Consider the following 13,091-nt stretch of genomic DNA (forward strand, 5'->3'; position numbering starts at 1 on the left):
ATTCTCACGTCGCTAGGGCTAAGCTGCACCCACATGTCGCTCTTAAGTTTTACAGAAGTTTCATGAGGTCAAAGATTGAGTACTGCAGAACCACCACGGCGTATGTCAAAAAACCCTCATCAAGAGGATCACAACCTTTCAGAATAGCTTCGTTAGCAGATGTCTTGGAGTTCCACTTTCCACACCAGTACCCTTACTATATGCTTTGGCTCATGAGTTACCACCTGCTGAGTGAGCTCTTTGGCTTTCTGCTGAAGAAATTCTCAAAAGTAAGCAATCCAATCCTGAGGTTTATGATATGATTGCTAACTCAGCCTATTTCCAGTCAAGCTATAGTTTTGTGTTTAAAAAATTTGACACTGAAGGGGACACCACTGATGGGAGAAGTAAGAACACGACTACTATCACCGATACGCAATCAGCGTCTGTTGAGGAGCTAAAATTTATTTATCCGGAAAAATTCAATGATTATCTTCATGAGGGTTTTAAAAATCGTGCTACAGATGCCTCAGCGATTGCAAATGCGGTTGGCTGTGGCATTGTCAATACGGTCAATAACACAGGCCGACAAAATTTAACCAACATTCAGACCCAGAAACCAGACTATATATTTCCGAAGGTTTATGATGCGCTGAATCCAACTCTGGCCTCAGAATTGCTCTATCAGCTCTGGTTTTCGAGATATCCTAACCTAAAAGTGCAAAAAAACACCGTTTTTGCCCACATTTGAGGTTATGTAGCCTTGCAGATGTTTTCTTTCACCAAAATTAAAGGATGACATCTTTAAATACAAGCCTTCTTTTTTCAAATGGCGTTGAGTTTGCTCAAATATCATTTTTTTTTTGCTGAGATATCGCATTTTGAAATTTTCATGTTTCTAAATTCTAATTTTCTTGAATTGAGTCTTATTTTTCTTAAAATTTTGTCTCACACCATAAGTGTGCTGACTCACCACACCCCTACACATACTTGCGGTATGGTAGGAGTGGTTTCTAGGGGTTAGGGCTGTGTGTGACTCGGTACCCATGGGTTATATAGTGGAGGAACTCGGCCAAACACCCCAAAAGGGTGTACGCGCCTTGTATATATAGATGATCGGCGAAGGCGTTTGTACCATTGGTCACTCCTTAGTTTTATAGAAGCGATTTGAGGGAAGATTTCAAGAATAACAAATTTAAGATTTACTTTAAAATTTTCTGAAATCAGAGTATTCCTACTACTCACATACATTTGATTCATGATTCAATTTATTATAGAATTATGGATTTGATTTATTTTATTTTCTGTAATTTCTTATTTCTTATTACTTGAATTTTTTCGCCAAGGCACATTTGCCTGTAATAACTTAAAATAAAACAGAAGGCTTTTTAAGGTTTCATTCATCTGTGTGATATGTGTCTGACGAAGATTACTCGCAGAGATTCTAGTGCCAGTGGAAGCCTTTCTAGCGTGGATAGTAATTTAAGTGTTCATAAAAATAAATATAACAGGGGTTCAACCAATAAATTTACAACGCAACCGAAATTTCTGATCGTCGGCGCTGGTGCTGCTGGTCTTGCCTGCGCTGTTTCATTGCTGAAGACAGGTTTCAAGTATGTGACAGTTGTTGAAGCAGAAAATCGCATCGGTGGACGAATTTTTACGAAATCATTTGGCGATAATGTTGTAGATTTGGGCGCACAATGGTGTCATGGTGAAAAGAAAAATATTGTTTACGAAAGCGTCTTTGATAAAATAATATTGGGGTCGTCAAGCTACATCTACACGAAGTTCGATTGCATTCGTTCGGATGGTGAAATATTACCGAATAATGTAGTAGACAAGCTAAAAGGTTTGCTTGCACAAATCTTTGCTAGACGTCATACGGACCTGCCTACATTTGCAGGCACATTCGGTGAATACCTCTCTAAGAATTTCTATGAAATTCTAATGAGTAAGGAATACAATGAAATTGATTTCACCATTGCACGAGAGTTCTTTGAGAATTTCTTAAAAATCGAGAGATCTGAGACAGCTGCTGGGCTTGAAGAGATATCTGCGCAAGGTTTTGAAAGTTACAAAGATTGCGATGGTGATTATTTATTGCATTTTGAAAATGGTTTTGGGCAGTACTTGCAAGTACTGCTAGAAGCGGATGAAATAGGTAACGATTTGGGTTTGCTAGAGGATAAAATTCTTTTCGGCTTAAATGTGAAAGAGATCAAATGGGACCGTGCTGATTTCAGAGTGGAGGTGACTTGTGAGAATTCGCCCGTTATATTCCTAGTGGATCACGTCATAGTGACAGTCCCGTTGGGAGTGCTAAAACGAGATGCAAAAAAAATGTTCGAACCGCAATTGCCAGTGTCTAAGCAAAATGCCATCGAAGGACTCGGTTTTGGTTGTATGATGAAACTATTTTTTGAATTCTCCCCGCCTTTTTGGAACAACAAATGGACGGGTGTAGCAATGCTTTGGCGTGAGGAGGACATATCGGCCATACGTAAAAGCACACGTGCATGGGTAGAAGATATCTATGGCTTCTATAGAGTCCCAAATCAACCAAACGTATTAGTAGGTTTTATGGTTGGTTCAAAAATTCCGTTTGTTGAAGTAATGTCAGACGCCGAGGTTATAGAAGGATGTATGTACTTGTTGAGACGGTTCTTGCCACATTGGCATATACCAACTCCAATAGAATTCATAAAATCCATTTGGGTTACTAATCCAAATTTTTGTGGTACGTCATCATTTCGTTCACTAAAGACGGAAGAATTGGAGACGGGCGCAGAAATTTTGGCACAACCAATTACATTGCTAGCGCAGGCATCCACCATTGAAATAAGTCTAACCGTAAAGCCAGTGGTATTATTTGCCGGCGAAGCTACACATGAGCACTATTTCGGCACAGTGCATGGTGCGGTGGAGAGCGGTATACGGGAGGCCAAACGTCTGGAGAGTTACTACACATTAGATATTTAGGAAACGTTATTTAAATTGAAATTTATACTCAAAAAAATATGTATACATACATACATGGATATATTTAATTGGAAATATAATTTTTGTCTGAATGAATAAAAAAATTGTAAATAAAATTAATAAATTCAAATTTCTTCATAAGAAACACCAAATGATTTACTTAAACTTTAAGTACGTGCTCTACTCTTTAATGACTTGTGGTTCAAAGTCCAATTGGGAGGCACGCTTGAAAGACTCCGCATATAATGGTAAACGCTGCGTCATAGGAAAATTCCAAAAGTCTTTCACTTGTCGACATAAATTCAAATCTAATTCGGTGATAAGCAGACCATCTCGATTGCGTGATAAACCTGGTGTACGTGCACCATTTGGCGCAGCCACATATGATGAGCCGTAAAAGGGACCGAATATTTTATGCGCCTTCTGTCCATCACCCGATGTATACTCGTTAGGGAACTCCTCGCTACCTACACGGTTTATTGCGACTGTGAAGTAACTATTTGCAATCGCCGCATTACGCGCTTCAATACCCCAAAGTGGTTCACTGAGTGCGCCCACTGTGGCCGATGGATTGAATACGATTTCGGCGCCATTCAAGCCGAACATCATCCAGTTTTGCGGATGATGACGTCCATAACAGATATTTATAGCTATTTTGCCAAAATCTGTTTCGAATACTGGGTGACCTGTATTACCCTCCATGTAATAGGTGGACTCGTTGAAGTCGCCAACGCGTGGAATGTGATTCTTACGATGTTTGCCCATATAACGGCCACGATTTGATATCACCACAGATGTATTCCAAATGGTGTCGCCATGTGTCGTGTCGCGTTCCAGTATTGACGAAATAATAACCATATTGTAGGCTTTAGCTAACTCTTGCAACATTTGGGTTGTCGGACCTTTTTCTGCCTCTTCGGCGAATTCACACCAGGGAAACTTTTCACGCGTGCAAAATGCAAAGGGCATTGCTGGAGGAAAAAAAGGGATTGATATAAATTGAATAATCTCGTATGTATGCTAATTTCGGTACCTACTCCATGCTTCTTGCATACAAATAATATTAACTTCTGCCGCTGCAGCTGCTTTGATTATGGTGCGTATCTTATTCCAAATAGCTTCGCGTTGTTTGTCCACTGGGGCAGTGGTGGGTAGTACAATGGAGTTTTGTATTGCACCCACACGCACTACACGTGGTTTGCGTATATGCTCTTTCTGTGCGGAGATGCGATAACCTTTAATTTCAAAGTCATTATCCGTGGCCAGAGAGATGGTGGCCGCAGGCAGATCCAGGACATCGCTATAAAAATGTTAAAAACAGTGTTAAAAATTCATTTTATTGTGCCTTAATGTGAGTGCCTCTTTTAAGAGATTAGTCATAGCTAAATGAATTTCGTGATAAAACGTATGCTCAAATAATCTAAACAACTTTTGCATACAAAAGTTTAGCGATAGTAAATCAAAAATAATTATCTGTTTTCTCTACATCGCGGTAGTGAAAAATCGTCTTCAATTTTTTGGTACAGGAAAAGAAAATTAACTAATAATTTATTTGAAATTATAACTGAATTCTCCAACGGGTGTAGACGAATATTCGCCGATCAGTAAAGAATTTGACAAAGTATGGTCTCATAGGGTATATTTCTAGCCTACTTCTTCTGGCTGATTCGATTGTTTAGGTCCCCTTTGTTGAAGGCCGGACAGCGGCAGAGAATATGTTCTGTACTATTGTCAACCTCCAAACAAGGTGTACACAGTGGGTCATCGACGACGCCTATAGTGACAATACGCCATTTCTATGGGTTTTGCCATTAATTAGTCCTATTAGGGCTCGTACTTCACTGCTTCCCTGTCTGAAGGAATTTTGTTACCCCCTGGTAGGTCTTTTCAGGAGCCACTTGGTTGTTTTATAAGTGTGAGTACTGCACTAACAGCTCTCATGAGCTTCATCAAGGAAAAACTTCCACGTAGCCGACAGTCTCCGCTATGCTTGACAGGCACCCACACAAGATCCAGTTCGTTCAAGCTTACAACGGAATTCAGCATAAACTTTCCTTCCTGGACTATTTTTGTAGAGGTTCAAGCGTTTTCTAAAGCTTTTCGCGCAGCTTGGCTGCCACTGCAGGTCGTCATGTAACTTTTTGTTTAGGATTTTTTTATTTAGCTTAACAGTTTTAGACGTCGATGCTTAACATTTTGTATGCATTTATAAGCTTAACTTACCTTTTTTAATTAAATTTATAGCTCTCTTTTTTGATTATTAGCTTTTTCTTGAATATTTATTAGTTTTTTATAAAAGTATAACTAATAATTTTATAGCTTTTGACGTTCCTTACATATATACATATGTTATTATAATAAAATTTAATAGGCTATAAAATAGCAAATCGTGTTCGGCGAAATCCTAATTAAAAACCGTGGAATTGGAATAAAATGTTTGAGGATTTTGTCTCATTTTTGTATTTTTGTTAGAAAAAGAGCTACATATACTTTGTGACTATGTTGTTCACTACTATTTCGTATACTTGTATATTTACTTTGTATGCGCGTGACACATACAGTCATGGTCAAAATAATAAAGACACCATATTTTGACCAGTTTTGACTAGTGCCTTGTTTTTTCTTTTAGTTTTCATTAATTTCTTTAAATAATAGAGTTAATTCTACAACAAAGATCATACATATAAATAAAAACTTAGAACTTTGTACAAGATTTATAACAATTCTGCAAATTTTCACCAAAATTTTCTACTTCTTAATAAAAATTAAAGAAACAATTTGGGTGCGCAGTAATAAAGTGCAAGTTTTAATTGGCTGAAAATTTTCTGTGATATTTGATAATTTCTAAAGGTATTGCACATTTTCTCCATATAACGATTTGAATAGAATTTTTCTCGAAATTGGTGGACTGTGGAATTAACTGAATTCGAAAACCCAGATCTTCCTCCTATGCGATTCGAATTATACTGTATCAGCCTGCTGTCATTGGATGCTAAATATCGATTTTGTGTCATTACTTTTCAGCTTTTACAGACACCTTTCCTTTCCATTTTTACTAGTACGGCGACAGTAAGGTAAGGTAGCGTACTGAACTAGCTCTTTAAAATACTGTCTCAATATTTTCTACTACTGGGTTCTTATTTAATATAATATAAATGCATACGATTCGCTTAATAAACTTCTTATGTACCTAAACACAAAGTGAGACGATTCCGTAGATAAACTTTGAATATACTCGTATTATAATACCTACAAACACTGAAATACAAACATTACTGATAACGTGAGGACAGTGAAATTCGTTAAAAGACTTGTTATATAACAGAAGTTTGCAACAACTCAGCTGTTTTGATTCATTGCCATCAGACAGCAAAACATATTTCAATATCCATATTTAAAAGTTAATATAAGTTTAATCAGCAACTATTTACTATACTTACTCTTCAGAGACGCCATACAAAATGCGCTTCACCTCTTTCAACTCATTCTCTGGTATGTGTTTCTCCAGACACTCTTCTATACTTTTCAAATTGAAATCAGACATTTTAATTAACACTTTTTTATTGATGATGCCGTTTGATGTCGTTGAAACACGATATTTTCTCACAATAATTTATTAAACTTTTAGATTAATTTCAGAAATTTTCTCAACTGTGCCAACGTTGGCGAATCCAAATCGGTCACTGCTCGGCTGCGAATGACAAGCTCTAGAGTGCGCCTTCACTTGGGTGGCGGTGGTATTCAATGCTAATGGCAGAGAGAAATGTACATTTTGTTTAACGTTTATGTGACGAAAGCTACAGCGACACGCTCATGCATTTGCTGTCCAGCAGCTTATATGTATGTATGTATGTATGCGAGTCGGGTGCATGACGCTTGCCCGCGAAAAAATCTAAAATTTTTCATTTTTATCATGCAAAAGCCGACAACAAGCATGTGTGACACGAAACAAGTACGTGTGTCACCCGACACTGGACAGCAAATGCATGAGCGTGTAGCCCTAGCTGTACGATGTTGTGCTCTATATTTATATATGTATGTATGTATATTATTTACTCGAAATGATAAGTGAGCGTTTATTGCTGCAACATTCTCACTCTCTAGCAGTCTTTAATCTCAGTGTATAAATATGTATTCTCGTATATTACATTGTTTGATCGGCTAGTACAGATAGTTGAGAGCCGAGTTGTTTCTCGCGCTTCGCTTTTCATACTTACACACTATAAGTATAAACATTTTAGAAGTATTGCAGTCTCAAAGAAAAATGTTCAGAAAAGTGAAACGAGGAAAAATAATACAAATATTAATATAATTTTGTTGCTTCTAAATGTTTTCAACTACATAGGTGTTTAGAAATCGTAAAATCTCACCGCCTTCGGAATTGATGTTAGAAATGCCTATATGTTTATAAGTATTTATACATGCGTACATACTAGGACCAAAATGTTTGAAATTCTGAAGGAAATTTGTTGAATCTTTTAAATTTCGCGCAAAGTTTGAAAACTTGAGATATATAATTGTTGCAGTTGTATATAAAAATAAAAAATAAAAAAGCTGCCAATATGTCGCGCGATATTTTTGTGAACACAGCTCTCTCTAAATAGTAAATTGTTGTCTTTGGGTTTTTTGTTTTTCTTCAAAAATAATAATTAAAAAAAAAATAATAATAATAATAGATTGCAAGGAATGTAAAAGAAAAGAACAGTTAAATTTATAGGATTGTTTTCGGTGTAGTGCGCTGCTCTGAAGGCCTGTAAGACTTCATGTGTTTATTGATGTTGTTGCTGTTGTTGTTGTATCAGTAACTTTGCCTTGTCAGTATAGTGTAATCACCGGTCGTCTTCGTCTAACTCATCTAACGGTATTCCAAGGAAACTAGCTGTTTCGACGGGTTGAGTCCAGACGGAGAGGGGTGTTAGATGAGTGGGTTTGATGGGACATGTGAAAAGGTGGTTACTGTTGTGCGGAGTGCCTTCACATGCCGGACATATGTTAGAATGTCGGAGTCGATTCTGTATAGGTAGGAGTTTAACCTGCTACAATATCCAGAACGTAGTTGTGCCAAGGCTACGCGGGACTCTCGGGGAAGTTGGAGCTCTTCGTCTGCGTTTGGTGGTGATTGGACCCCGATAACGGCATTCGGAGGTCGGGAGCTTAAGAAGGTGGTAAGGGTCTCCCGATGAATGTTTTGCCCTGGATCTCGTCCGCGTAATTAAGGAAGTGCCTCCTGACATGCCAAGAAGGTGGCTCAAGCTCAAGCAGGTGTCTGCATGGGTGAGACCTGCGGTAATACCCTAGCAGGAACTGCTTGCTGAAAGGACACCACCTTCCGGAACTCTTTACTTTACCTATTTCCCTCTGTTTTGAGATTTGGTCTCGAAATAGCACCGACGAATGACGACCACTCAGGTAGTTCGCGGTCCACCGCTGTTGTATTTCAATTTATGCAGCCGTCTGGCAGGAAGACGCTTGGATCTGTCTGCCGGAGGATGCGGAATGAATTGCCGGCTAAAATACTTCGCGCATCTCTTCGGATCCGACGGAGTACAACCGTTGAATTTGATATTCATCTTGTCGATGTGCTTCGTCGGGCTCGACAGGAACCTTACGGTGGACCAGAGCTTGCTCACACCAGAGGCGCTCGTGTTGGGTTAGCAGTTGCCGGATATCCAAATTGAGATCCTTTGTGCGGCAATCCCCGGGATCGGCCTGGTGTAGGTGATCATGCTCGTTTGAGAACTTAACAGCTGCTTCAGCTACGATTATTTGGTAGACTTGAGTGCCAAAGATCGTGATGCGCATTAAAGTCACCTACTACCAGTCGGTTCTCACCTCTGATGAGCGCATTTATATCAGGGTGATATCCTGCCGGGCAGCAGGTGACTGGGGGTATGTGTATATTAAAAACTTCGAGCTCGGCATCGCCTGACCGGACAGCTATACCTTGACATTCTAAGGTGCTGTCCCTGCGGTCGATGCCTTCATCCATGAGACGATACTGCACTGTATGGAGGACTATGAGTGCTAGGTCTCGCTCGCGATCCTTTCTGTGCACGTTGTAGCCATCCCTGGTGATCGAAGAGGAGCTAGCGTGCAGTTTTGTCTCTTGGACCGCAGCTGTCTTGATTCCATGACGGCTCATGAAGTCGACTATCTCGTCTATCTTGCTCATGAGTCCGTTGCAGTTCAGTTATAGGAGCTTGAAACTCCTCGGGAGTCCTGCTGTGCATTCCGAAATAGTTGTTGCGGCCTGATGTTGACGGGCGGCCGCGCCACAGGGGCAGATGCTGGTGCAGAGCTCTGCAGAAGGGGGCAACGTAGTCGCCATTGAAAGAATTGCACTTGACTGTTATCAGGTTCCGAGGAATCGCTGGTCTGACACACGGAACAGACTGTGCGGGGAACCAAGAGCTGCTGGTTTGTCCCCGCACTGAGATAGGAGAAGGCTGTGGATCGATGGGGGAGTTGTGTTGCACCTGTGGATGCTTTACAGTTAAGGTTTGGTTTGTGGCGACAGTTTGATGTTGAGGCAGGGGCCGCCTGGTGGCGGGAGCAACACGTGGCCACATACCTTGTTAACCACTCCTTAAATATTTTTTGCTTCTAACCGAGGTGGAGTTCAGGTAGAGCCATTTGTGGCATATGCAGCAGAAGAATACTTCTGGTCCAGGGTTGGTTTCAATGCCAGCTCTGAAGAGAAGTATTTGGAGCAAACATGCTGCGAGGGATTGCTCCTGTGACGATAGATTGGGGGTGTGATACGGTACACTAGACAGGGCTAGTTTACTGTAGCGGCAGCCCTTGGTCGGGAAAAGCCCCGAGCCATTCCGGTAACGCAGAACCGGCTGTCATGGGAATGTGTTCATTGCTGTAGTTTTCTCTGTATGTAATTCATAATAATATTATTATTACCTTTTCGGTTATTTCTTTTCATATTCGTTTCTCGTATATATGTATGTATGTAAGTAATTTATGACTACCAGTGATTTCATTTATTTAAGTAAGCCTTCAGTTATTTTTGTTTGTGCTTTAATTTTGAGAGCCGGTACAACATAGGTTTACATAACACCAGGTTGGATTTAGAGGTAACAGACACCACACAAAAACCTGCTGAAAGCCTTTAACGGTTCGATGAGTAAAGTGCAGAATTGCTATTTTGCGGTCGCGCTTCGGCAGGCAATGGCAAACCTCCGAGTGTATTTCTGCCATAAAAAAGCTCCTTACAAAAAATCATTTCTTGTTCGGAGTCGGCTTGATAGGTCCTTCCATTTGTGGAGCAACATCGAGACGCTCACCAGAAGAAGAACTCGGCCAAACATCAAGTATAAAGGGTGTAAATATATATAATTGATCGATTAAAAAAATTTAATCCAGCGAGAATAACATTTCTATGTATTTCAGACAATTTTAATTTGTTTATTGTTTATTCTTCAAGTACATACATATGTATTAGCTTAATAATTTGGACTTTGAGTTATCATTGGCGTATTCACACTAACTCCAGTTGTTCTGTATACCTCAGAAGTCAAATTCGGGCACCCACTTATTATAAGTACCTGTTCTGACAGGGTTAGGTTTACATGAAGTCCGAGGCCGATCTTTGCCTAACGAGGTGTAGCCTATAAATGGGATCAAAACTAGCCGGAGGTTGGGCTAAAAGCATTGCTGTATTTTATTCTTAAGTTATCAAAGATGTGGAAAAATTAACAAACGTAACAATTCATAGTGTTTTTCCATCTATTCTATAGAGACTGGGAAATAAAGATTCAACGCCTTCGCTGGCTGGGTCATGTCGTCGAATAGGTAAAAAATGCGACTGCTCTGAAAGTATTCGATGTGGCGCCATCTGGTGCTAGCGGAGGAAAGGAACTCCGCCTCTGCGTTCGAAAGATCAGGGTGAGAAGGACTGTACTTCACTTGGTTTGTCTAACTGGTGCCGGTCAGCACGTGAAAGAACAACAACACCAAAACCGATTAAATGATTATCGATCGAATCAAGAAGGAGTGGGAGAAATTAAAAGTTAGAAGGAAAGGATTTAATACACATAACGAGAATGAATGTGAAATCTAATAAAATTAAGGTAGACAGTAAGAATTGAAGCATATTTGTTTTCGTTGATATGTACGCCGGTATAAAGAACCTAAATTTTCAAGTAAAACAAGTTTGATTATGAATATTTCTCAATGGCATAACTTTTTTATTAACAAAAAAATCGTATGAACTTTGGTATGTATGTATGTATGTATGCTTAATTCTGTTTTTACACGGTTTTGATATAACACGGTTTGAAAATAAAATATTTTTAATTTTTTTACACGATTATATTCCATTTAGCACGATTTAAAATTTTTTGTGCTTAATATAATATTTTGTTTTGTCAAATTTAATTTTTGCGAAATATGTTCATATTACAAATTTAGGGGAATTCCCTTTTTGTGCATACAAGCAAATTTACTGGTCAGAGCAATTGAAATGTGAAAATATTTTGTGAATTAGAACATACAGGGTTTGAGAAGTGTTTGAAAAGTAATGAGCCTTCCCACGAGCAGCGTTTGCCAAGCGATCAACCGAATAGGCTGGTAGGGGAAAATGATCGTTGGACCTTCCCCTTCCACTAGAAACCGGTCCCAGTTCGCTGGCAACACCGGTGCAGTCAACATCGCTCCGCGCGTGAAAGCTGTTTTAAAAGTGTGTTAGGATTTTGCAGTGGCGAAAATGCAGCGATCATTGGAGCACACCGCCTTCCTCTGCACTTCAGCATTGGCTAAGATGGGGGTTCCGGTGCTTTCCCACCCTCCCTACAGCGCAGACCTGTCTCCTACGGACTTCTTCTTGTTCCCGCGCCTGAAAAGAAAGTTGAAGGGGAGGCGTTTGGACTCCATCGAGGCGATCCAAAAAACTGTGACAGCCGAATTGAACGCGATTTCGGCGGATGAGTTTAAAACATGTTGCCTGCAGTGGAAGGACCGCTACCAGCGGAGTATTGACGCTCAAGGGTCCTATTTTAAAGAATATTAGTTGTATAAGCCAAAGGTTTAAACGTTGGGGTGAATCGTGGTCCCTCATACCTCAAGGAGACTAATACAAAGTTAGTTATATGACAATTTTCCGTAATATGGTATATCAAGGAGCCGTAAAAAGTGGAAATAACGTATGTTGTTGTCCGTTTCACTACCGCAACTTCTACTGCAACGAAAACATTACGAAAGATGTTTACCGCAATTTTTTCGTATGCTCTCGCCTCCGAAATGCAAAAGAAAACCTCTACAGAGACTTTAGATAACGTCTTTCACCGGGAACATTCGTGCAACATACGGTATGCTGCGCTCGAAGGAAAAGTGGAATGCGGCATCCGATTTGGTCGTAAAGACTATGAAAGAGGTTAGGCGTCTGGATAGACTGAGACCAGCAGCATGTAAATTTCATTTCTGAACTACTGTTAACACCTTGACTGGATTCGACTTGATTTGAGATATACTTAGATAGATTTTAATAGTTTTGTGAATGTATGTGTGTGTATGTATGTATATATATGTATGTGAGCATTACACTAAGTGTGAATCATTAACTGCTTAGGATTTTCTTAAATGTATTAATTTTTTTGTTTTGGTTTTCTTGTAATTTATTAAATTTATTTATTTCAACATTTTCATATTGATAACATTTAATTACAATATAATTTAAGAATATGCATTTTGAATTGTAATTACAATACGTAATTATAATAATTATTAATAGTTTTATACTCATATCTTGTAAATATATATTTTTCAATTATTTTGGACATTTGATTTTTTTAATATAAATTAAATAATAGCATTCTATATTTTTTAATTGCATTTATTTGTTTTTTGTTTTTGTTTTCATAATACATACATAGATTTTTGAAATATCTTGTTTTGCTGCAAATGTTTCCATTATTGTTTTCTGTTCATTGTTATCGCTTTTATGCAAAAAGGTACTTTCTATTATCGAATTAACAACAAAATTGTTGCTTTTTTACAAAAAGAAGTTTGGTTTTAAAATTAGAGATTCAAATATTTATTTCACAAAGAAAAAAGTAACTATAACAAAAAATATTTTTAACCCTTAAATACGTATGTATGTACATATGTATATTAGGGTGAAT

General features: G+C 38.8%; 2 protein-coding genes across 2 annotated transcripts; one reads left to right on the forward strand and one right to left on the reverse strand.

The window, feature by feature from the left end:
* The first annotated feature begins 1,270 nt into the window (after positions 1 to 1,270).
* Positions 1,271 to 3,106, forward strand: LOC129245191 (spermine oxidase-like). The gene has a single exon (XM_054883218.1). The coding sequence runs from the start codon at positions 1,393 to 1,395 to the stop codon at positions 2,959 to 2,961; it is 1,569 nt and encodes a 522-aa protein (XP_054739193.1). The 5' UTR covers positions 1,271 to 1,392; the 3' UTR covers positions 2,962 to 3,106.
* Positions 2,999 to 6,734, reverse strand: LOC129245192 (beta-ureidopropionase). Its single transcript, XM_054883220.1, has 3 exons — positions 6,402 to 6,734; positions 3,999 to 4,261; positions 2,999 to 3,932 (listed from the first exon to the last, which is right to left on the reverse strand). The coding sequence occupies exons 1-3, from the start codon at positions 6,503 to 6,505 to the stop codon at positions 3,142 to 3,144; spliced, it is 1,158 nt and encodes a 385-aa protein (XP_054739195.1). The 5' UTR covers positions 6,506 to 6,734; the 3' UTR covers positions 2,999 to 3,141.
* Positions 6,735 to 13,091: the final 6,357 nt, after the last annotated feature.

The sequence above is a fragment of the Anastrepha obliqua genome, chromosome 4 (genome assembly GCF_027943255.1).
Source record: "Anastrepha obliqua isolate idAnaObli1 chromosome 4, idAnaObli1_1.0, whole genome shotgun sequence".
Classification (NCBI taxonomy): domain Eukaryota; kingdom Metazoa; phylum Arthropoda; class Insecta; order Diptera; family Tephritidae; genus Anastrepha; species Anastrepha obliqua.